Here is a 26,435-nt window from a genome sequence, read left to right on the forward strand (position 1 = left end):
GCCTCTCTAAGATTTGTTTTCTTATGGAAAATGTTATTCAATCTGTTACAAAATATATTTTCTTACATTAACCAGTGTCAGCTTGAGGCCTTCTCTTGCTCTTGCTCTATATACCATAGCTGGCCTAAGAGGACAACAATTAGGCTATCAATGCTGTTTGTTAAACTGCAGTTTCATCTTATTTCAGGACCATGAGGACAAACCCAGCCTGCTGCTCTCCTTCCACACTGAGCCCAAACCTACAGATTTATCAAGTAATGAAAGAGTTCTATTTTGGCTTGCCTATGTTATCACAATGAGATGGGTTCTGTGAGTGGATTTACACACCTTGAATATCACTGGGTCTAAATGCCCTGGACTGCTAGCTAGCTAACAAATGTCACAGTCATAGAGATAATTGAAGACTGGTGATAACTTTGCTAACATCTCTCCCGCAGACTCTTAATCGGTCTCTGCTGAGCAGCCCAGTAGCACCAACTCTAGTGAGCTGTCTGAGCCAGTCGTGCCTGTTCCAAGCCTACTCAAACTGCCTGATTGCAGCCAAGCTCTTGCCTCGGGGAACCCTGGGCGCAGGAAAAGACCCTGTGCATCCACACTACAACGTACTACAATAGTCATTCATGTTTCGTTGGTTATGCTACACAAGGAAAGACTTGGAAGACAGCACTCTCATTCATCACCTCAGGTTAAGCGGTCCCACCACAAAATGTATTTGAAAATGTATAGGCCTATTTCAACTTCTTTGAACTTTTAGCTTATTTCCACCCCCATTTGTTTGCTGTGTTTTGCATTGCATTTACATTAAAGTTTGACTCTTTAAATCAGTTTTATTTGCAAATCATTTGACTTTTTATCAGGTTGATCGAAATAGCATACATATACTACACACATAGTTTCATTTAGGAGGGGAATGTTTTACAGCTTTGGGAATGTAGTCATATGTTTTCATATTGTACAATAATTGTACATGTTATGAAAAGTCCAGAGGATTTTTTATAAGTACATTTTTAAACTTACTGGAAAAATATGCTTAAAATGCTTATGTTAATGTCATGGACCGTCAGTCTTGCATTCATACTCCATCTATACATTTGAGAGTGATTACATTTGTCAAGCCCAATCCCAAAGCTTTATAGCAACAATGTGGCGGGGCTGCCGTTTGGCTGAAGAAACAGTTATAGCTTGTGGTTTTAAAATACAAAACTACAATACAACAGCTCGCAAATCCCCTGGACAAGTCATACACGGTGTGATACACGGCCATCACATTGTCTTAGGGTCGTTCATAATTTAACCACAGGAGGCTGCTGAGGGGAGGACGGCTCACAATAACGTCCGGAACGGAGCAAATGGAATGGAAACCATGTGTTTGATACTATTCCACTGATTCCGCTCCAGCCATTACCTGTCCTCCCAATTAAGGTGCCACTAACCTGCTGTGATTTAACATACACATTCAATTAACTCAATGACAATACTTCTAGTTGAGGAAATGCAGTGGTAGCTTCTTATTCCTTTGTGTCTCAATGCATTTTAATCCCATTTTCAACCCATTTTCAACCCAAGAGAGTCATTGTCGCAGCTGCCCCTTGTTGAGGTTTTCCATGAGAATACACCAGTGTGTGTTTAGCATTGTTCTAGTTTGATCTCACCTCAACCCCCACCGTCTATGAACAGCAGTAGGTCACAACGTTGCCGGCGGACAAAGGACTGTAGGAAACGCTGCAACTATGTGAGAACAGTCCACTATCAGGGTCAAGGAGGAGAATCACTGGGGTTCCACCATGAATGGCATTCCCCAGCAATGAGTCCTCGAATTTGACCCCTGACCTGCTATGTTTCTGAAATGATCATTTCAGAACTTAAATCAAAAGGTCTATGACATCTTACTACCTTGAAAGTTATAGCACTTCTGAATATTTTTGGGTCACAAAGCATGTATAGCTGCCCTAATCAGTGCTGGAATATTAACCAATCAAGATTATTGACAAGTACTCAATGAGAAGTAGAATGACAGAGAGAAAAAACACTGTTTTAGTACCTAGAATAACTGCTAAGTTGTGGTAAACATTATGTGAATGTTATAACAGCATTATTAAGCCTCTATTCAAAGTCAAAGTTGACAAGGCAGATAAACTCGTTGGTTGAAGCATTATTGCACCCTCTAGAGATTTGCAATTAAAAATACATGTACCAGGATACAAGGCATTGCAATGTCTGTGCATTGTGATTACGCATATCCAGTTTCATCTGGTTTTGACTTCATCCTTGCGCCGTCTGCCATCTTGTGGACACTGATAGTACAGCACACTGTTTTTTGGAGGATAACTTCCTCCTGTACAGTTAACCAGAGTTGTGGTTGGGCCAATTGTGCGCCGCCCTATGGGACTCCCAATCACGGCCGGTGATTGAGATGAGATGCAGTGCCTTAGACCGCTGCGCCACAATTACATTTCTCATGACTGGGTGTGCAATATCTGTGGATCCATAAGTGATACTAAAAAAATAGCTTGTGGCGACAGAGCAATGTTGGATATCAAACTCCATTCTGGTAACTTGATGAACAAATCAGCTTAGTGAGTAAGACTCCGGATATTCACTCCTCTCAGAGGTCAGTGTGGGTTGTCCCTCTGGTGGTCACCTTGAGGCATTGCATTCATCCCTTTTCATTCTATAAACATTATTATTTTATTTTTTACAATGGGTTAGCAGATACTTTATGATAATCTGACATACTAAATCAATAGAGCTTGAGCCTAATTTGCATGTTTTGGAATAGATTATGTTTCCTGCAATGTTGCATCATAAGACCACACATTTGTCCAAGACAAATACACAAAATAGGCCTACACAGATTTATAGTAATACCATCGAACAGACATGCCATTTTGAGTCTCCATCCCCATTTGATCAATAATGAAAGATTAGAGTGCAAGCATAGCTTTTAAAACACCACATTCTTGATATGATGCAAGACTGAGTGCAAAGGACTTTGGTCTATGAGAGCAAAGCAACATTGCACAGATGGTGTGGCTTACTGCCTGTCCTCTTTAAGCCCCCATGCTTGGGGTGGTTCATGGTCAGCCATTTTGTTAAGAGTTTCAACTGGATATTCTGCCTTGCATATCAAATGGTAGAGCAAGTCTGTTGGCTGCCTTGGACTCCCTATTTTAAAAAAACATATTGGGGGGTTATGAAACTCAAATCCTTGTATATAAAATGCATTCGAATATGTTTTACATGCTAGACCTTAAACCTCAGGTTCCTGACCGATACATAAAATGTGAGGGAATTAAAGGGTGGTGGGGTGACAAGGGCTGTTGCGCTTGAAAAAAGGCACCAAAGAGAACAAAGAGTGGGTGGAGTTCTGGTTTAAGGCTGCGGGTCAGATATTTCAGGTTCTGAGCATATGTTTCTTTACCTCTACTTTACGCAACAACAAAAAAATTGTGGTCTCCTTCCCTTCACATTTCCCACTGTTAATCGTGAATTATAATTCTACAAGTTTTACCGGTAAAACGTCCATGCAGCATCTGCATACCAACCATTTGATCTCAATCAGTTTCATGGAGATATGCATTTAGATCTTCTTGAGTTGTACATTGTTGTTTCGAAGTAGCCTTCAGTGCTGTTTTTAATGATGTACAGTGAACGAATTTTAGAGCAGATGGTTTACCTGTGTATTTTGCCTAGTGACGCGCGCTGTTGAATTTTGGCCACACGAGGGGAAAGTGTGGTGGCGTTTTTGTCCTACAGTAAAGTAATACTACGCTATTATATTCAGTTCTGTTATATATATAATAGTATTCTACATAACAGAACCAAATATATATATATTTGGTTTTGTTATGTAGAATAGTATTATGATTCGATCTTGCAGTGGGCTCGTTTGAATGGTAAGGCAAAAGCAACCGACTAGAGTATACGAAAGTCCAGGAGTGAAGTCGGGGGTATGCATCTGTGACAGCCGAAAGTCTGACACTGATGTGGTTTTCCAACAGCAACGCTCAGTGCAACATGGCATTGCTGCCATTGTTTATAAGTTTTTATTTGTAGTGTTTAAATAAATATATAAATACATGTGTGTATTTCTGTACAGCACTTTGAGATATCAGCTGATGTAAGAAGGGTTATATAAATTGATTTGATGTGTGTACGTTGTACTACCAATTGGTGAGAGACTCAAATATCACATTCACATACCCACTGTATACATGAATCATGCGAAGTTAGTTCCTGTTTCAGTTATGTCTTTGGTCACATTTACGTGAGCAAACAAAAACACCCTAATGAGTGGTTGACAATAGAGCCCCACAGTGGGGGTGTCATAATACCCACAAAACCTAGCGGTCAAACACGGAAATGATTCCAATCGTTTTTACACCATTAATTTTTCCCATGGGGAATTTAATGGCAGTGTTTCGTTTAGGCTTACCCTGCCGTGACGTTTTGATAACCGTGTACAAAAAAACAAGGGATGTGTTTCATGTAAGCTTACCGTGGCATGACGTTTTGATAACCATGTCAATCTCTCGCGGTCAAGGCGACTTTAATCAATATATTCAGCTCTATCTACGCTCATATCCGAAAATGCTAATTAGCGTCAAAGTAGACATAATGCAAGACTATGAATCCCGTAGATATCTCTAGCTGACACCTTTGCTAACAGGTATTGTGTCAATTTAAAACTTGCACAAGACAGTTCACAGAATTGTCAACAAAAAAAGAAAAGCCAATTTATGAATGACTAACTTTAGCTAACATTAGATAGTCCAGATCATCATGGCATTTGTAGTTCTTTATGATAGCCACCTTAGCAGCTAATTAGCATTTCATTTTTAGGGGGTAAATACAGGCAAATATCTTGATAAAAGTCACCTTGTCCTAAAGAGATTTACATGGTTATCAAAACATCACGCCAGGGTAAGCCTACACAAAACACAGCCCTTATTATAAGTGTTTCTAAAATCCCCTATGGGGAAATGAATGGTGGAAAAACCAATTGGAACAATTTCCTTGTTTGACCGCTAGGTTTTATGGGTATTATGACTCAAACTATGGTACTCTATGCAGGTGATGGCTGCTATTATACCGCCTAGCCCAATTGTCCTTTGTATATTCTTTATATATACACTTGTGTTCCCCAATGTACTTTTTGTATTGATTTGCTGTTAATAATAAAATATATATTTAAAGATGGATGCATGATGAAGTTGGTGAAGAGCAACTGCAGAGATTTGCAGTAGACTGCAGTCAAAACTTAATGACCTTTGATCACATATTTTTTTGTAAAGTTCATGCAGTTGTCATGTAGTCGCAAGTCGGACAATTTCTATCCCCATAATGCAACACAAGGCGTGATCATTGGGTCACCAATTTGACAAAAGTGGTCTGCTCGAATGCGCCCATTGATTCAGCTTTGATCTAACTTTATTAAATTAACACCATTGCCAGAGTAGCCTGTTCTCTACGAGTAGAGCCAGAGAGGAAGAGGTGAAGCGAGAGGTTTCACTCGTACCAAAATCTGTCCAAAATTAGACCAAAACGTTTCTGTGTGCTTATTTTGCCTTCCCGCAATGGGACAACGACTCCCATTGCCAGGGTGGAGACATGAGCATCTCATCATTATGTCTGTAGGCTACAGATCTCTGGTAGAGCAGAGGCTATGGGCTTGTTTGTAGCCGACAGTACAGGCGACCTCCGACTGACTGATCTACAAAGAACCTTGTATTATAAATAACTAGTACTCATTATTATTTGTAGATCAATCAGTCACAATTTTCCCATGATACATTACGGTTTTGATCCTCTCGAACACAGCCTGTACGTAAAGTATAATTTAAACACATGCGTAGAACGTGAACCGCACATGTGCAGAAGCATCAGGATTTTTTGTCCGGAGGAAAAAAGGTCAGAGAAAAGTCGGATCGGCAGCCACTCTAATCTTGGTTTCCGCCAGATGACACAGTCACAAAGTCAAAATTGGCTACAAAAATAAGGCATTTGGTCCTATTTAATGTTAGGCTTACAGTGAGCAGTGTGGTTAAAAGTTAGGGTTAGGTTTAAGACGATACATTTTAGAAATGGGCGTGGTTTATCCATAATTATGGGCGTGGTTTATCCATAATTATGACTTTGTGGCTGTGTTAACTAGTGACGACCCCGACGGTTTGAAAGAAGATATTGACGTTCGCATTGACCCATCTAAAGCTACTGCGCGCGCAATCACAACCAATCACCTCCGGCGGCTTATGTTGATCGGCATGATCTGTTTGATTGGTGTGTCGATCATCCGATTAAAATTAGGGAAGACAGGACTGGCCTATCAAGAACTCCACAGGGCGGGATTTGATAGAGGGGGCTGTGTGCGAAGTATCATGGAGGATCAGTAAGAGAACTGTGGCCATCCAAGAAAGCTGAGCTGTGGGTCCAAGCACTGGAGTTTCAGAAAATTTGATTGGCATTTTTTTTACGTTAACATAGTGTTTTATATTTTATTAATAATGGAGATGAAGAAGAGGATCAGTTTAGAATTGAGGAATAGGACACCAGCGGAGGTAAGTTATCTTAAAAATGAGGAGATAACTATACGAGCCGATAACCCAGAGAAGAGCGGACTTCTTGCGAGGTTCCGCTCTGCACATGGACAACAAGAGAGGATGCGAGTACGAGTACAAGTTTTTTTTTTTTTTAGTTTTGGGGGATTCTGATTATTCGTCCTATCACAATATATGTTGGTTGCTGTACAAAAACGAACTGCAAGTATCCACAAAGCAATTTTGATCTCTTTGTGATTCTAATAACATTTTATAGATCTGCAACACTGTCTTTGCTATCATCCTCCTTGTCTTGCGCCCGGCCAGAGATCCATTGAACGTTCAAGGTGGCGGAGCGGGCATACTTATGAAGAACATTATGCTATTTTTGTGAGAGTAATTCAACTGTGAAAAGAAAATAACATCGTAATAAGGCTTTGCTGACGTCGTGTTGACTCCTGTAGTATAGGAGGCTAATCCAAATACAGAGAATTCACGACTGCCGTGGAAATGTGAAATAACTTTTGAGACGCGATTAATTGGTTTGTCTTGAAAGTTCCCTGATGTTATTCCATATGGATGCCGATGCAAATAACTATTTAAGTCGAATGTAAAAACGTAAGCTTTCCATGCGTAACGAGCGTTTTGACCGGTCTTACCGGGTTAACCAAATGGCACAACGAGCTGGTTGGTTTCTCTGAGCGGACATTTTACTAATCGAATGGGTTTAGCTAATACCCATTTCTTTTACCATAGTATTTTTCTAAAGTCCACGGGATGTAAACATCAATACTTCGATGTTATATGAACAACGCCTGCAAGAATGTATACGCAATTTATAACCAGCACGCACGCGAGTTGACCGTTCTCGGAGCGAGACGCGCAGGCACTGACTACGGTGGCGTCAGTGTAGCTGTTTTTTGTTTGTTTTTTTTGTACAGTGCAGGCTTCTGACGTGCGGGGAGTGGAAGTCATTTTGTTGCATCTATACACGAGCCCATTTTGACGGCTATAACCGGTTTAACTCAATTTAGACACACGCACATTGATAAATGATGCGTATTTTATAGTAGGCCTAAATCCAAATGTAGAAAGTCAACTTCCAAACGAATTTCCTATAGCCTATACGACTCACCCAGCCGGCCATAGCCTACTGTACTCCAATCGAAAAGCAAGTTGTCTTTCGCCTCCATGTTATAGTGATTATGTAACAACAGGCTTTTCCTCGGTATGAAACGACGACGTCTTTGTAAAATGTGTGTGTGTATATATATATATACACGCATTCAAGTGTAGCAGAGTTTGTGGTCCTGCTCTGCGAATTTAAGTAATATGGCAGATGGCGTGCGGGGCTCAGACCTCCGCCCGTATTTAGTAGATTAGGCTACAGTAAACCCCCCCCCCAACCCTCAGAGACGGCGCTTGTCTGAGGGTTGACAAAACCCATTCATTCATGCCACTGACTCTAGCCTTCATTCGGCAAATCTCATTTATCTTACAATTTCTATAGTTACAGAACTCTGCTGTGCATTCGGCAGCGAAGTCCATTGTGCAGGTGCTTCTGTATAGGATGTAGGCTACATCTCAACTGATGTTTCTCTCTCGACCACAATATCGAGACGATGCGCACAGAACTCTGTTCGTTCACAATCGAGGTATTACGTGAAGATAAAACCAGGCTAAAACAGTGACAATGCCATCTCTGGTTTTGAGGAGCGTGTTATTTATATCTTAGTGGTACGATTTATATACACATTGTATACACATTTTGTTGATGATAAATAACATTGTTAAAACATTTATATATGGTACCAGGGTTAGGGTCAATTCATTTAAATTCCAGTCAGTTCAGAAAGTAAACTAATTAAAAAGCATTGAAGGGATTTGGAATTCCAGTGTACTTTCTGAATTGACCACAACCCTGTTTGGTACAAGTACAGTGCTATTTTGTGCAACATCCGAATAACCACCCTGATGAGTGCCTATAGACAAAAAGGGTAGCATCATGCTTGGAATTATTCAGTGTTTCTTGAATACAACTCACATATCACATGTAGGCTATACAAGTGCAAGTCAACTGGAGTCAATTTCCCTGATGCCAATATTAAATGTAACACTTCAACTTACTTAGCCATCCCTCCTAACCATCACTCTCCAAGGCCCCTGTGCTGCCAAGTATAGAAAAAATGACTGACTACCACAACTGAAACTACATACTGGTTACACAATAATCTCAAGGCCTTGTTGCAGCAGAGTTTTGTACCGTAAGAGGGTGCTGAAACAAACATGCTTCTGAGAATGCATTTGAGAGCCCTGTCTACCACGTTAAAAACGTTTAAGAAATATGAGAAAGGCTTTAGAGGTTGTTTGTATTTTTTGTTTGTATCATTACTTATTTTGAATAAGAATATACATCATAATGATACTGCTGGAAATGTAGGCCGTCATTGTAAATAAGAATTTGTTCTTAACTGACTTGCCCAGTTAAATAAAGGTTAAATAAAAAATATATATATTTAAAAAATTGAGGGCCGTAAACTTGTGAACCTCGGCCCTGAAGGCTGTCAAGCTACAAACTGAATCAAAAGCCAAGATGATTTGTAGTTGTAACATGTTATTATAAATAATCGTTTATTAGTCACTGTATTGTATTCTTTTGTATTTGGTACTGAAGTCAATGAGAAGGGTGTTATTTAGATTTTTGCCACAATAGTTCCCCACTCACTAAGAACTGAGGTCGCTAGTCGCAAGCGGAACACACCATAGCAAAGATTATAGATATATCGACGAGAGAGGGTTACCCTAACCCTAACCCTAACCCGGTATGTAATAACACAAAACACATTCTGGCCTAATAATGTAAGAAATAACACAAAAAAACAAAATACTATAAAGTTGCCTAGGGGCTAGAAGCACGGCTGCCCTCTATATCGGCACAATTTTCGTACAGTGCTTGTGCCCTTAGAAATAGATGTGGCCCGCACGCGGGGAGGGGGGGGGGGGGGTTGTTCCCCAATGCTGGACAGGGGGCCCCCACAGGGCCAATAACAGAGCAACTGTTAAGTAAGAGAACTACTCAATCTGATTTTACGGATAACTGGACAACTGGTCACCTAGTTTTTGTTTCAGTTAAGAGCAGAGGGCTTCCATGAGAGGGTGTTGCTGTGTGCAATTTACCTCGTTGAATTCCAGCTTTGACAGTCGCGAAAGGTGCCCATCAGGTGGTGTAGGAAATAGGCTATTAATAACAAAGGTGACCACACTCCCGCTCCTCTGCAGTAAAAGGACTTGGTCCTTCCGCAAGAGATTGTCTTCCTAGTATCTTCTTGTTAGTACAGTCTGGGATAGCATATCTGAGATGGTGTAAAAGGACAATATATACTTGTCCTATCTCGACTGCACGTTTCTTGTTATCAGTCTCTTAAAGATGTAGTCCGGGATCTTAAGGACAACAAATTCGTAACATCTTGTACAAATTGGATTTGTATCATATCGTACCAATTGTACACACATTAAAAAAAATAGCAGGACGTAACGTATCATACGAAATGGACGTCATAGTACACAATTGGATGAAATAGTACACAAAAAAACTGGGACTCATTTTATGAATACACATTTTGGAATTATCCTGTTAAACTTGTTAAAACAAAATGTTTATTTTTTACTGAAGAGACTGGCACTTGATGTTTCATGCCTGTCAATGTCACGGTGATCACAACTTCTGGCGACAATGAAAAGTAGCTAGCTAGCTAAACAAGGATGAGAGACAAGCTGTCCGTCAGTCTCGTAGCCCTTCTGGCTGTCATTTATCCATTCCTACACTATTCACGCAATTACATTCCGGGACTCTGAGTCTCCGTGACAATTAATTAAAAAAACATTTTTTTTGTAATTTAGCAGACTGTCCTATGCAGAGCAATTTACAGGAGCAATTAGGGTTAAGGACCTTGCTCATCGACAGATTTTTCACCTAGTTGGCTTGTGGATTCAAACCAGCAACTGTTTGGTTACTATCCCAACGCTCTAACCGCTAGGCCACCAGCGGTTTTGCTACCTGATACAGTATCAGCAGTAAAAACTAAATATCTAATGCATTATACAGTAGCATGGGTAAAAATGCATGGGTAAAAACCCCAGGGTTGGTCTGGGATAATTATAGCCAGCAGATCCAACCCGCTGGCTTACAGCTGCACTAAGGTTGGAAAGGTTTCCTGTGTAGATTAAGACACCGCAGAGCCGGCACGAGATATGGCTCGGGAAACGTGTACCTCAATCCAGGGATGAGAAATGCGTTGTACTCCGAATTGTCCCGTTATCCCAACCATCACACCGAGAAGATTGAACGCAGTAAAAACAAAATATCCCACACATGCTGATATAAAAATAGTAGCTTGTACAGATATTAAAAACCATCGTTCAATTTCTTAACAATGTGTCAACCACGACAATCATTGTCACAATTGTTTTTAGCTAACTAGCTAGCATGACTACTATCTAGCTGACATCTTGGCTAGTAGTTGGCTTCTAGACTCACAGTCTCCTGTTTTCTGTCCAAATAACTTAACTAAATAGCAAAATATTCCCACCTGTCCTGTTAAGTAAACATGTTTACCCAATGGGTAAAAACTAGGAAATGTGGAACTAACTTTGTTAGCGAGCTAGTGCGTTTGCTAACTGTAGCTTAGCTAACCTGTCATTAATAAATGTTGAGCTGCTAGACGATAACTAGTGCTTGCTATGGGTTAGCACAAATTATGTATATAAACCCTTAATTGTTGATGTTATGTATTGGCCATTGCGAGGCTTTGAAGTCACCGGTCGGCCATATTGGCACTCCCCAGTAGGAACAGTCCTCCATACGAATGAATGTAATTCTACAGTATTTCAATTAAATGTTTCAAGGACACCATTACATGTATTTTTGTTTTAGTGGTGACCGTAGCATTAATACTAAAAAAAACATATATATATATATATACTACACTTAATAAAAATATAAACGCAACATCTAAAGTGTTAGTACCATGTTTCATGAGCTGAAATAAAATATTCCATATCCATACGCACAACAAGTCTAATTCTGTTTGTTAATAAGCCTTTCCCCATTACCTAGATAATCCATCCAACAGACAGGTGTGGCATATCAAGAAGCTGATTAAACAGTATGATCATTACAGGTGCACCTTGTGCTGGGGACAATAAAAGGCCACTTTAAAATGTGTTGTTTTGTCACGCAACACAATGCCACAGATGTCTCAAGTTTTGAGGTCACGTACAATTGTCATGCTGACGTCAGGAATCAACACAATCAACAGCCTGATCAACTCTATGCAAAGCATATGTGTCTCGTTGCATGAGGCAAATGGTGTTCACACCAGATACTGACTGGTTTTCTGATCAACACCCTTATCATTTTTTGAAGGTATCTGTGACCAACAGATGCAAATCTGTATACCCAGAGCATAATGAATTTATTTCAATTGACTTTCCTTATATCAACTGTAACTCAGTGTATATCTTTTTATAATTGTTTTATGTATAGCTCACATAATATAATAAAAAAGTATGCATTAAGGTATCTAATAGAATATATGTATAAAAAATGAATTTAGACATTAATAAATGCATAGCTATAGCTTCCAAATTCTTTTCTACAATGGAGGAGTGCCAAGATGGCTGTCAGTCACCCAAGGGTTTATGCACTTTATTTTGTTATCCCTTTTGAAGCCTTGTAGCTTGTTAGCTACTCCAGCCATGGCGTTTTTCAGACATAGGTCCTCCGTCTTGTGTCCACACTACAAAGCATTCAAGCAGAGAATAATTGAGAAAGGCGTGTGCTCTCACAGGAAACAGCGGACTTTAGGTCAAGGGTCAGCTTTTCCAATCAACATGTAATAAGATTACAAAATGACATGGTGAATTAACCCAAACAAATGGGGGGGAAAATGCAACAAACTAGCTATGCATTTAATTTGGTTTCATTCATAAACATGTGCAGGATGAAATCTCTTGATGCACCACCTCATTGTCAAGTGTCCAATTGATCTTGATTACTGTTCCTACAGGTGGAAGAACTGGTGGTGGATAATTGCCGCACCAGTGATGGTGAAGTAGAGGGCCTGACGGATGATTTCAAGGAGCTGGAATTCCTCAGCATGGTCAACGTTGGACTCACCTCCCTGGCCAAAATACCCTCACTACCCAAACTGCGCAAGGTGAATAGAGAAGCTGGATCCTTTTGAGCAATTGATTATCTCAATCAAAATAATTTAAGTTTGCAAAATTATAAGAAACTCTGGCTTTTTATTTTGATATGCAGGATTACATTTTTCAAGCGATTCATCAGGAAATTGTGTGTTCTTTCCTCACAGTTGGAGCTGAGTGACAACAACATCTCAGGTCATTTGGAGACACTTTCAGAGAAGTGCCCCAACCTGACGTATCTAAACCTGAGTGGCAACAAGATCAAGGGGCTGAACAACGTTGAGGCCCTGGTTAGTTGAGTCGTTAAGGCTATTCAGGGCTGGTCGTTAAGGCTAGTTCTGGGATTCAGTCAGGGTCTCAACTTACTGTTGAGGTAGAATACACAAGGTGCAATTTAGAAATGTTGTTGTGGATCTGCAATTTTTATCATTCACACAATTAGCCATGTCAGCTAACCATTTTTAGATTGGTAAGATATTCTAGCCAGATATCTAAACTCGTAGTAAATATGGCCGAATATCAACCGGGCATGCACAGCACCTGCACAGTAGTGGTGCGCGGGTCAGCTGTTTGTTCACCCGCAATTGCTAATAACCCATCCTCAACCGCCCGACTATATGTAATAAAGTGAAAATATATGGCTTGCACCCGACCCTAACCCACTAATATAGAAAATGCACTGTAGGCTACAGTCAAAGACGGCAGAACAATTTTTTAACAGTGGGTGACGTTTTTTTTGTTGTTGCCTGATTTAGATATGTTTCTATTTATAATTTCTGACATTTTGGTAGGCTATTTGTTAGTCAACTTTTCTATAGTTAGATACAGTGCATTCAGACCCCTTGACTTTTTCTACATTTTGTTACATTACAGCCTAATTATAAGATGTATTAAATCTGTAACGGCAGATTTCCTCCTCTTCGTCTGAAGAGGAGGTGTAGCAGGGATCGGACCAAAGCGCAGCGTGGTTAGTGTTCATCATGACTTTAATTAAGACAATAAACGTGAACACTACAAAATATGAAAAAAACAAAATGTGAAAAACCGAAACAGTCCTATCTGGTGCATAGACACAAAGACAGAAGACAACCACCCACAAACCCCAACACAAAACAGGCTACCTAAATATGGTTCCCAATCAGAGACAATGACTAACACCTACCTCTGATTGAGAACCATATCAGGCCAAACATAGAAAACTAGACACACAACATAGAATGCCCACTCAGCTCACGTCCTGACCAACACTAAAACAAAGAAAACACAAAAGAACTATGGTCAGAACGTGACAAAATCATTTTTCCCTTCATCAATCAACACACACAACCCCATAATGACAAAGCAAAAACAGGTTTTTAGAATTTTTTGCTAATTTATTCAAAATAAAAAACTGAAATCACATATATTCAGACCCTTACTCAGTACTTTGTTGAAGCAACTTTGGCAGCGATTACAGCCTTAAGTCTTCTTGGGTATGACGCTAACAAGCTTGGCACACCTGTATTTGGGGAGTTTCTCCCATACTTCTATGCAGATCCTCTCAACCTCTGTCAGGTTGAATGGGGAGCATCTTTTCACAGTTCTTTTCAGGTCTCTCCAGGGATGTCCGATCGGGTTCAAGTCCGGGCTCTGGCTGGGCCACTCAAGGATATTCAGAGACTTGTCCAAGCCACTCCTGCGTTGTCTTGGCTGTGTGCTTAGGGTCGTTGTCCTGTTGGCGCGCTCTGGAGCAAGTTTTCATCAAGGATCTCTCTGTACTTTGCTCCTCTCATCTTTCCCTCGATCCTGACTAGCCACTGAAAAACATCCTCACAGCATGATGCTGCCATCACCATGGTTCACCGCAGAGATGTTGCCAGGTTTCCTCCATATGTGAATCTTGTTTCTCATGGTCTGAGAGTCATTTATGTGCCTTTTGGCAAACTCCAAGCGGGCTGTCATGTGCCTTTTACTGAGGAGTGGCTTCCGTCAGGCCACTCTACCATAAAGGCCTGATTGTTGGAGTGCTGCAGAGATGGTTGTCCTTCTGGAAGGTTCTCCCATCTCCACAGAGGAACTCTGGAGCTCTGTCAGAGTGACCATCGGGATCTTGGTCACCTCCCTGACCAAAGCCTTTCTCCCCCGATTGCTCAGTTTGGCCGGGTGGCCAGCTCTGGGAAGAGTCTTGGTGGTTCCAAACTTCTTACATTTCAGAATGATGGAGGCCACTGTGTTCTTGGGGACCTTAAATGCTGCAGAAATGTTTTGGTAGCCTTCCCCAAATCTGTACCCTCGACACAATCTTGTCTCGGAGCTCTATGGACAATTCCTTCGACCTCATGACTTGGTTTTTGCTCTGACATGCACTGTCAACTGTGGGACCTTTATATAGACAGGTGTGTGCCTTTTCAAATCATGTCCAAGCAATTGAATTTACCATAGGTGGACTTCAATCAAATTGTAGAAACATCTCAAGGATAGTCAATTGAAACAGGATGCACTTGAGCTCAATTTCGAGTCTCATAGCAAAGGTTCTGAATACTTATCTAAATAAGGTATTTCTGTTTTTTCATTTTTAAATTTGCGAACATTTCTAAAAACATGTTTTTGCTTTGTCATTATGGGGTATTGTGTGTAGATTAATGAGGGAAAAATAATTTAATACATTTTAGAATAAGGCTGTAATGTAAGAAAATGTGGGAAATGTGAAGGGGTCTGAGTACTTTCCAAATGCACCTTACATGCAGCTTCTCTTCTGTCATTATATTTTGCTCTAGAAGACAAAATAAACCTTTTCTCACCAGAATAATGTCATGAATCATAGAACGAATGCTTCAATCTAGTTGACATCAGTAAAGTTTTCTGTCATCATCTTTCACGGAGCAAAGACATTTAGGGACCGGGGAGAAAATGCAATGTAAAAAAAGAAATGGAAAGATTTTTTGTGAAAAATTTCCAAATGACATTAGTTTGACCTGTTGTAAGGAAATAGAAAGCTGTGAAAATGACCCAACATGTTTCTGATAAGATTTCAGTTCGGCTTGGATGCACATTTTATGTGGTTGAAATAATAGCAGCTTCTATGATGCTGATAAAGATGGCACCTCTACAGATGGTATCTGAGCATTTGCATCCTCTCAAGATGCTGAGAGAAAGAAATCCTATTTCTCCACTCCTGTTCCCGAGTAAACATTTTGCCTACATTTTGTGTATAATTTTGCTGCAAGAAATGCTTAATTCTGCAGGAGTTAATACTAAGGCTATGTGAGAGGTTATAGACCTATAGTCATTGTCCAGATTTCAGTTTCCATTTAACCCGTCTGAACTGTAGACTACAGTTCCCTTGACGTGTCATAAGCCTATTTGAAGTCCCTGTCTTTTGACTATAGAATTTGTATAGCGCCTCACAATCATCACACATAACATAGCCAGCACTGCTATCCTCCTCTTTTACCACTTCACCAACCCATTGCACTTATCGTAAGAGTAGAGGTGTTAACCCTGGTGTCCTGGCTAAATTCCCAATCTGGCCCTCATTCTACCTTCACCACCTAATCATCCCCAGTTTCCAATTGGCTCATTCATCCCCCCTCGTCTCCCCTGTAACTATTCCCCAGGTCGTTGCTGTACATGAGAATGTGTTTTCAGTCACCTGGTAAAATAAATGATACAATTATGAATTTCAAGTATTGTTTTCTCTTGATTCTGCCCGTCCGCCATCCACCCGCCCTTCATCCACACAATATTTAATGACCCTAAACCTGTCTGCCCCGGGGATATGAAGGCGTGAACTGCGGGTTATGAGTCAACCCACGCATTACTAGTGCCTCTGACATCCAGGCGGCCTCTATTGATTTTGTTAGTCACTCACTTATATCATTAACATAACATTAGTCATGGCAAAATGTGTAGAATTGCAGGAAATTCTTTAAAACTGCAAAAAAATCTGTCTGCCCCATGGCAACATTTGTAGAATTGCATTTTTTGAAATAAGTGCTTTAAAAAATATATATATATATATATATTTGTAAACTAATCATCCCATTCACAAGGAGATATGTGGCTATGCTTGCCAGCCTTGTGCATGGAGAGAATTTGTTAATCAGGATTGTCTGGTAAACTCTAACCTCTGCTTTCTAAAACCACAGCAAAATCTGAAGAACCTGAAGAGCCTGGACCTGTTTAACTGTGAGATCACCACACTGGAGGAGTACCGTGAGAGCATCTTTGAGCTGCTGCCTCAGGTCACCTACCTGGACGGCTTCGACCAGGAGGACAACGAGGCCCCTGACTCAGAGGCAGACGACGATGGTGAGCATGGCTACCACATGGTGGGGTTGGTGATATTTCAGCCTAACTTTCTTGAACAAAATACTTCTTCATTCATAGATGATGATGAGGGGGAGGACGGAGCCGGGCCCACAGGGGACTATGATGATGAAGATGAGGATGAGGAGGGCTCGGAAGGAGGAGAGGTTGGGCTCTCCTACCTGATGAAGGAAAAGATCCAGGTGAGACAACTGAAATGTCTGTCATATTTTATCCAAAACCTCATAATGTTTTACTTCCGCCGACTCGAGTCGACACTTCATTTAAAGAATCTTAACCCCCCTCTCCACACACAGGACGAAGAAGATGATGACGACTACGCAGAGGAGGAGGAAGAAGGTGAGGACAAGAATTGTTGTGTTGACCTGTCACTAGTAATCAAACCCAAGTACTCTAGCCTGGAAGTGGCAGATATGTTTGCCTGTCACAGATCTCCTGATGGAATCAACCATCAACATCTCTATTGACATCGGTTCCATGCTGGCTGTTACTCAATTTGTGGCAATGACTCCGTGAAAAGGGGCATTGGCTCTTTGACCCAGGAGGGTTTGACTTCTATTGATCCGTTCCTCAGCCCTGTGTGACTATTCATTTGTCACTTATCTGTGTGTTTTGGAGCCAAGCTAGGTCTAACTTCGACACTTAAAACAAGGTTAGAGTCCTCCCTACACAGTAGGCAGATAAATCCTTTGGGCTTTACAGGTATCGTAGGTTGTGTACATGTAATCCAGAGATGGTTCAGGCCATTTAGTTGTTACCTTGTGAATGCAGCCAAAGTCCCCATGTGTATACAGTGCATTCGTAAAGTATTCAGACCTCTTGTTTTTTCCCACATTTTGTTGCGTTGCAGCCTTATTCTAAAATAGATTACATTGTTTTTTCCCCTCATCAATCTATACATAATACCCCATAATGACAAAGCAAAAACAGGTTTTTAGTAATTTTTGCAAGTGATTTTTTTTTTTTTTATACTGAAATATGACAGTATTCAGACCCTTACTCAGTACTTTGTTGAAGCACCTTTGGCAGCGATTACAGCCTCAGGTCTTCTTGGGTATGACGCTACAAGCTTGGCACACCTGTATTTGGAGAGTTTCTCCCATTTTTCTCTGTAGATCCTCTCAAGCCCTGTCAGGATGGATGGAGAGTGTCGCTGCACAGCTATTTTCAGGTCTCTCCAGAGATGTTCGATGGGGTTCAAGTCCGGGCTCTGGCTGGGCCACTCAAGGATATTCAGAGACTTGTCCCAAAGCCACTCCTGCGTTGTCTTGGTTGTGTGCTTAGTGTCGTTGTGCTGTTGGAAGGGGAACCTTCACCCCAGTCTGAGGTCCTGAGTGCTCTTGAGCTGGTTTTCATCAAGGATCTCTCTGTACGTTGCTCCGTTCATCTTTCCCTCGATCCTGACTAGTCTCCCAGTCCCTGCCACTGAAAAACATCCCCACAGCTGATGCTGCCACCACCATGCTTCACTGTAGGGATGGTGCCAGGTTTCCTCCAGACGTAATGCTTGGCATTCAGGCCAAAGAGTTTAATCTTGGTTTCATCAGACCAGATAATCTTGTTTCTCATGGTCTGACAGTCTTTAGGTGCCTTTTGGCAAACTCCAAATAGGCTTTCATGTGCCTTTTTACTGAGGAGTGGCTTCGGTCTGGCCACTCTACCATAAAGGCCTGATTGGTGGAGTGCTGCAGAGATGGTTTTCCTTCTGGAAGGTTTTCTCATCTCCACAGAAGAACTCTGGAGCTCTGTCAGTGACCATCGGGTTCTTGGTCACCTCCCTGACCAAAGCCTTTCTCCCCCGATTGCTCAGTTTGGCAGGACAGCCAGCTCTAGGAAGAGTCTTGTTGGTTCCAAGCTTCCATTTAAGAATGATGGAGGCCACTGTGTTCTTGGGGACCTTCAATGCTGGAGAAATGTTTTGGTAGCCTTCCCCAGATCTGTGCCTCTGCACAGTCCTGTCTCTGTGCTCTATGGACAATTCTGGATTTTTGCTCTGACATGCACTGTCAAGTTAACTGTAGGACCTTATATAGACAGGTGTGTGCCTTTCCAAATCATATCCAATCAATTGAATTTACCACAGGTGGACTCCAACCAAGTTGTAGAAACATCTCAAGGATGATCAATGGAATCAAACAGGATGAGCTGAGCTCAATTTCGAGTCTCATAGCAAAGGGTTTGAATACTTATGTAAATGTAATATTTTAGTTTTTTTTTTTTTCAATTTGCAAAAATGTCAAAAAATCTGTTTTCACTTTGTCATTATGGTGTATTATGTGTAGATTCATGAGCATTTGTATGTATTTAATCCATTTTAGAATAAGGCTGTAACGCAACAAAGTGGAAAAAGTCAAGAGGTCTGAAAACTTTCCGAATGCACTGTACGTGAACTACTCCTTCAGGACTCTGAGTGGGAAGCTGTGCCTACTGTGAGATGACATCAGTAAGCAGCGCACTTGCATGTGTGTGCAAGGAGTATAAATCACCCCTTTCCTATATAACATGCCAGGGGAAATACTTAGCTACTATATTATACGTAAGCAGTAGATCTGAGGTCTTGGGGATCCTTTGAAAGTAGACTTTAATGTAAGAGAACCGCATTAACATTAAACCAAAATGGTTTTTGCCTCTACATTGTTTCGCTAATGGTAATTCAGTCTACAAAGTGGCCTTTGTTACTTGACTGAAAAGATGTATACTAGTGGTGCTGTGTTTTGTTTTCCCCCTCTGGTGTTTTTGAGACTTGTCGGTGGGCGGAACATACGGTGGGTCTTGTATCAACTCCCACATTGCCTGTGGATACAATTTCATAAGGATGCCGAATTCAGAATTAAGGGAAATGCCAATTGGATTTGATTGCTGCTGTTGTTTTTACTTGGTCCTGATTAGAAGTGATTGTCGCCACCTTTTTTACAATCCAACAAATTCTGACTTTTTGATTGGCTTGTGCCCTGTGCAGAGGAGAAGGCAGGAGTCAAAGGGGAGAAGAGGAAGAGGGATGCTGAGGACGAAGGGGAGGAGGATGATGATGACGACGACTAGGCTTGTCTTTCCCCTGCGAACCTCTGGATCCAGATCCAAGTAGAACAATAACCACAAAAAAAGTGTGATCTTGCAGATTGTTTCTCTTTGTATACCATAGATATCACTGTAGAGGCTGTTTCTTTTATATATAAATATATATATGAGATACTATACGAAAAGGATATTTTATCGACAAATAATTTGTTCATCATTCTAAGTTAAATTACCACTCCAAAAATCTCGTCAATATGCAGGCAGGTTAAAATAAATGGATGTAGGGGAGTGGGTGGGGCTGGATTTATGTTATGGGCTAATTTAAGAAGGGCTGTCGCTACAATGACCAGCCATCCGCACAACAGAAGTGGCCCGCGCTGTCCCTCGTTGACATCAGTGTTCAACAAACCTCCAGTGACGTTCCAAGACCCATGACAGGCCCAGCAGCCCAGAGTCCAGTCCAGCCCAAAGAGATAGAGGACTCATCTTTGTATCTGTGCCATTATAGCATCTGTGACTGCATGGGCAGCGCCATTGAGGCAATCTCCATTTTGAAGCAGTCAATTTTATTCACGATTGGCTGATCCCTCCTGATGACTCGCAACAGGGTCACCAGGAGGGATCAGCCAATGAAGTTAAAAGTCCTACCCAGTTGACTACGTTAAAATGGTGGAAGCCCTCAATGGCGCTGCCCATGCTAACATGGCCTTTTGGCCACTAGAGGCCTCTCATTCTCTATGGCCCAGCCAAGTCTCATCTACCTCTCTGGGCCACGGTGAGAAGAGAATGCACCCTACAGGACAAAACTCTACACAGAACCACCCTCACTACTCAGGCGGCCAGGGATACCAGGCTAGAATAAAAGGCACCAGGAAGTTTAGGAACCTCTACCGTCATCACTGTCTGCCACAAGCAGTCTCCTCTTTCTCCCCCCCCCCCAACTCATTTGTACCAGATAGTTTCCAGCCATCAATGAAAGTCCTGTCTCCCGTAAGCATAGCAAAGACTGTGTTAGATCCCTCACACAGTACATGACTTGTTTTAGGAATATTTGAAATAGTGGGAGGTTGGGAGACCCAGAAAAGTAGTTAGCAGTTTCTAGCAGTTTCAATACCAGCGTTAGCCCTGCAAACCGACCACAACATTTGTTAGGGCCATAGAGCTGTGGCTTTCCAGGACTGGGGCTGGTAATCTGTATTCTAAATCAAACCTAGCGGTTTGGCCTTAACCTTATCTGTCCTTAACGGATGCAAACCAATATATTTCCTTCTGGTTCAACAGGCCATATCTGTTAACAGCTTTAAATTCTGTAACCTGACTATTAATGTTGTTGTTGCGGTGATAGAGTGGCACGGCCATAATGTTTATATTGAAAAAGTTAAGGTCAAACCGCTTCGGTGTAGGAATGAACCGCATCCCGAAGTAAATTTTTACCTTTGTCTTGCTGTTGATGCAAGTTAGTTTATAATTGTACTGGTATTTTACATAGCAGGAACTTTAATCTATTATTTGTAAGGCAATATGTAAATAGTTTCAGTTCCAACAGTTTGATGTTTCATGTGGTTTTTTTGTGGGGGGTTTTATGACATTTTTCGTCATTTTGTTTTAATATAAAGCACAGGTCAAGGGGCCAAACTCTGACCTAACACACTCAATATAGATTATTTTCCATCCTTGGCTGTTGTGACACGTTTTGTGTGGTGTAAACATCTTAAAAGAAGGATTTTGAATAAAACAATATATAAACAGAAAAGAGAATGCTTTAATTAAAATAAATTGATCGTTTTTTGTCTTCAGAAAATGATTACCTAATTATAAAAAGGTATTCAGTGAGATGTGAGGAGTGGGAGTGTAATGTGACCCGTAAGGCCTATGAGTTACAGTTCCTCACGAACAGTCTGCTGGCTCAGCGTCTAATACCACACACAGGTGCCATCTGCTGGGCGTCACAGGCATGAATAATTCATGAGGGAGGTCTTGGTAGTTAGAGGACATCGGACATGAAGGGGGTGGGGTTATGTCAGAGATGCAGGGGTGGTGCCGCTGGAACATGCCATGAACAATTTATTATACTGGTCTTAGGTTGCTTAGTGCCATGCAGCTATTCCCTCCGCAAGGCAATCAAACAAGCAAAGCGTCAGTATAGAGACAAAGTAGAGTTGCAAGTCAACGGCTCAGACACGAGATGTATGTGGCAGGGTCTACGGTCAATCACGGATTACAAAAAGAAAACCAGCCCCGCCGCGGACATCGACGTCTTGCTCCCAGACAAATTAAACAACTTCTTTGCGCGCTTTGAGGACAATACAGTGCCACTGACAAGGCCCACTACCAAAGCTTGTGGGCTCTCCTTCTCCGTGGCCAACGTGAGGTAAACATTTAAACGTGTTAACCCTTGCAAGGCTGCCGGCCCAGACGGCATCCCTAGCCACATCCCTATCCCAGTCTGTTGTTCCCACACGCTTCAAGATGGCCACCATTGTTCCTGTTCCCAAGAAAGCTAAGGTAACTGAACTAAATGACTATCGCCCCATTGCACTCACTTCTGTCATCATGAAGTGTCACGACTTCCGCCGAAGTCGGTCCCTCTCCTTGTTCGGGCGGCGGTCGACGTCACCGGCTTTCTAGCCATCGCCTATCCACTTTTCATTTTCCATTTGTTTTGTCTTTGTTTTACACACCTGGTTTCAATCCCCCAATTACTTGTTCATTATTTAACCCTCTGTTCCCCCATGGTTGTTTGTTAGTGATTGTTTGTCTTGTATACGGTCCGTTATTGTGGGATCGGGAATATTGTGTTGTATTTGTGAATACTTGAGTAAATACGTTGATTACTCATATCTGCTATCCTGCGCCTGACTCTCTACACCAGCTACACACAGGCCCGATTACATGAGTGCTTTGAGAGACTAGTTAAGGACCATATCACCTCCACCCTACCTGATACCCTAGACCCACTCCAATTTGCTTACCGCCCCAATAGGTCCACTGACGATGCAATTGCCATCACACTGCACACTGCCCTATCCCATCTGGACAAGAGGAATACCTGAGAATGCTGTTCATTGACTACAGCTCAGCATTTAACACCATAGTACCCTCCAAACTCGTCATTAAGCTCGAGACCCTGGGTCTCGACCCCGCCCTGTGCAACTGGGTCCTGTACTTTCTGACGGACCGCCCCCAGGTGGTGAAGGTAGGAAACAACATCTCCACCCCGCTGATCCTCGACACTGGGGCCCCACAAGGGTGCGTTCTCAGTCCCCTCCTGTACTCCCTGTTCACCCATGACCCACGCCTCCAACTCCACCATCATGTTTGCAGACAACACTACAGCAGTAGACTGCTTGATTACCAACAACGACGAGACGGCCTACAGGGAGGAGGTGAGGGCCCTCGGAGTGTGGTGTCAGCCCCCCCCCCCCCCCCCCCCCCCCCATCCACATCGACGGGACAGTAGTGGGGAAGGTGGAACGTTTTTTAAGTTCCTCTGCGTACACATCACGGACAAACTGAAATGGTCCACCCACACAGACAGCGTGGTGAAGAAGGCGCAACAGCGCCTCTTCAACCTCAGGAGGCTGAAGAAATCCGGCTTGTCATCTAAAACACTCACAAACTTTTACAGATGCACAATCGAGAGCATCCTGACGGGCTGTATCACTAGTCACTTTAAATAACGGCACTTTAATAATGTTTATATAGAGGTATCACTAGTCACTTTAAATAACACCACTTTAATAATGTTTACATATCCTACGTTACTCATCTCATATGTATATACTGTATTCTACACCATCTACTGCATCTTGCCTATGCCGCACGCCATCGCTCATCCATATATTTATATGTACATATTCTTATTCATCCCTTTACATTTCTGTGTATAAGGTAGTTGTTGTGAATTTGTTCGATTACTTGTTAGATATTACTGCACGGTCGGAACTAGAAGCACAAGCATTTCGCTACACTCGCATTAACATCTGCTAACCATGTGTATGTGACCAATAAAGTTTGATTTGATCTGCATATGGGGGGGTGAATTGCTGTTTTACTGCTAACGGTAAGAAACATCTCAGATTTTCCTCTATCAATAACCAAACCCACAGAAAACTTAGAGTGATTGTTCCTGGAAAGCAACTTCTCGCCTTGAAAACGGCCTATGTGACATCGATTATAAGTCAGCAACATATATTCGAGCATCAAAGTCGACTACAAAGTGTAAATAGGATTTGAGAGATGACAGAAGAAAATGGAATGTCACAAAATGAAGGGTAACAGTTTTCCTCGTGTTGGGTTTATTTCAATCCTACCCACATGTCCACAGCTGGCAGCATCCACGTAATCATCCATTCTGAGCGAAGCTGCATGAGACCTGATTATAATGCCCATGGTCAATTTGGTTTGACATTCAATATCTCTTTTGGGCTAGTTAGGGACGATCAGTAAATTACACAATGTACATGGGACAATATTTTTTCAATGTCAATAGCTCCAAATTTCAATGACTTAACCTCAAACCAACTATAAATTGTAGAAATTCACATACAAATATTGAAAGCATTTAATGAGACAAAAAGATGTGCAATATGAAAATATTGTCTCATTTACATTGTGTATGTAATGAATAATCAGGGAGAAAAAGGTGTAGATTCCCACGCAGATCGTGGCAGGTGTTTATTACACCTTGGCAGAAGGCAGGAATCATGGTCACAGGCAGGCAATGGCCATACACAGGTAGGCAAAACAGGCAGGTGAATCAAAACTAGGACTGAAGGCTATAACTGGTTCTCACAAACGAGCTAGGAAAAGGCTTACTAGAGTCAAAACAAACAATACCTCACAAAGGCACAAACAGAATGAACTGAACTAAATAAGGAGCTGATGAGACCAGATGAGTCTCTAACACAGGTGAAATCATTGAACAAAAATGAAAGACAGGGCTACGTTCAAGAACAGAAAGAAACAGGGCTACGTTCAAGAACACAACGAAACAGAACACAAGGTTTGACTATGAAAATAAATACAGAACCTTACAGTGTAATTTATTGACGGCCCCTAACTAGCCCCAGAGATAGGCTATCCAATATCAAACCAACTTTAGCATGGTCTCACATACATTTCAGTAACAGTATATTTATACTGAACAAAAATATCAACGCAACATGCAACAATTTCAACAATTTTACTGTTACAGTTCATATAAGGAAATCAGTCAATTTAAATAAATGCATTAGGCCCTAATCTATGAATTTCACATGACTGGGCAGGGGCACAGCCATGGGTGGACCTGGGAAGGCCCACCCACTGGGGAGCCAGGCCCAGGCAGGCAATCAGAATGAGTTTTTCCCCACAAAAGGGGTTTATTACAGACATAAATACTCGGTTTCATCAGCTGTCTGGGTGGCTGGTCTCAGACGATCCCGCAGGTGAAGAAGCTGGATGTGGAGGTCCCGGGCTGGCGTGGTTACACATGGTCTGCGGTTGAGAGGCCGTTTGGACGTACTGCCAAATTCTATAAAATTATGTTGGAGGCAGCTTATGGTAGAGAAATTAACATTCAATTATCTGGCAAAAGCTCTGGTGGACATTCCTACAGTCAGTATGCCAATTGCACCCTCCCTCAAAACTTGAGAGATCTGTGGCATTGTGTTGTGTGACAAAACTGCACATTTTAGAGTGGCCTTTTATTTTCCCCAACACAAGGTGCACTTGAGTAATGATCATGCTGTTTAATCAACTTCTTGATATGCCACACTTGTCAGGTGGATGGATTATCTTGGCAAAGGAGAAATGCTCACTAACAAGGATGTAAACAAATTTGTGCACAACATTTGAGAGAAATAAGCTTTTTGTGCGTATGGAACATTTCTGGGATCTTTTATTTCAGGTCATGAAACATGGGACTAACACTTTACATGTTGCGTTCATATTTATGTTCAGTGTGATTTAATATTTCCCCTAATGCATCACAGTAAGTGAAATACAATACTATTAAACCATGTTGAAAACTGTGGAGTGAGTGCCATGTTAAAAAACAAATGAAACTGAATCCAGAATGAAGCGCATGTAGCACTGTCTTCACTGTCCCACTAGATGGCAATATGGTCGGTACCGTAACCGATGGCTACCACTTCTGATGTCAAAGCAGCTGGTGTTTGCTGCTCAGGCTTGATAGAGAATATTGACACAAAAGGTTATGTGGGTCATCCCAGGTTCTCATTTATCCAGTCCAAATGTATTTATTTTATGTAATTTTGTTCTGTTGTTACCATCATTTTTGTATACTTTTTTTTATCCCTTCTATCCCTTTATCCCTAGCATCCCACCAGTAGCGATTAACAACCTAACATAAGGTTTTCTATA

The 26,435-nt window shown here is 41.6% G+C and overlaps 1 protein-coding gene across 2 annotated transcripts; it reads left to right on the forward strand.

Moving 5' to 3' along the window:
- The first annotated feature begins 6,257 nt into the window (after nucleotides 1–6,257).
- Nucleotides 6,258–21,854, forward strand: LOC120022506 (acidic leucine-rich nuclear phosphoprotein 32 family member E). 2 transcript variants are annotated; one of them, XM_038966451.1, is made up of 7 exons: nucleotides 6,293–6,557; nucleotides 12,605–12,754; nucleotides 12,911–13,033; nucleotides 16,871–17,033; nucleotides 17,112–17,233; nucleotides 17,348–17,390; nucleotides 20,011–21,854. In XM_038966451.1, the coding sequence occupies exons 1-7, from the start codon at nucleotides 6,504–6,506 to the stop codon at nucleotides 20,091–20,093; spliced, it is 738 nt and encodes a 245-aa protein (XP_038822379.1). In that variant the 5' UTR covers nucleotides 6,293–6,503; the 3' UTR covers nucleotides 20,094–21,854. The 2 variants fall into 2 exon arrangements, with proteins under 2 accessions (XP_038822378.1, XP_038822379.1); XM_038966450.1 differs by having other exon boundaries at nucleotides 6,258–6,557; nucleotides 16,871–17,233.
- The last annotated feature ends 4,581 nt before the right edge of the window (nucleotides 21,855–26,435 follow it).

The sequence above is a fragment of the Salvelinus namaycush genome, chromosome 27 (assembly GCF_016432855.1).
Source record: "Salvelinus namaycush isolate Seneca chromosome 27, SaNama_1.0, whole genome shotgun sequence".
Taxonomy (NCBI): Eukaryota; Metazoa; Chordata; class Actinopteri; order Salmoniformes; family Salmonidae; genus Salvelinus; species Salvelinus namaycush.

What these genes read in the sequence shown, in the direction of transcription:
- LOC120022506 (XM_038966450.1), top strand. Translation starts at nt 6,504, where the DNA reads ATGGAGATGAAGAAGAGGATCAGTTTAGAATTGAGGAATAGGACACCA. An exon ending in CACTACCCAAACTGCGCAAG is followed by an intron (nt 12,755 to 12,910) that starts GTGAATAGAGAA and finishes CTTTCCTCACAG; the next exon opens with TTGGAGCTGAGTGACAACAA. An exon ending in TGAACAACGTTGAGGCCCTG is followed by an intron (nt 13,034 to 16,870) that starts GTTAGTTGAGTC and finishes CTAAAACCACAG; the next exon opens with CAAAATCTGAAGAACCTGAA.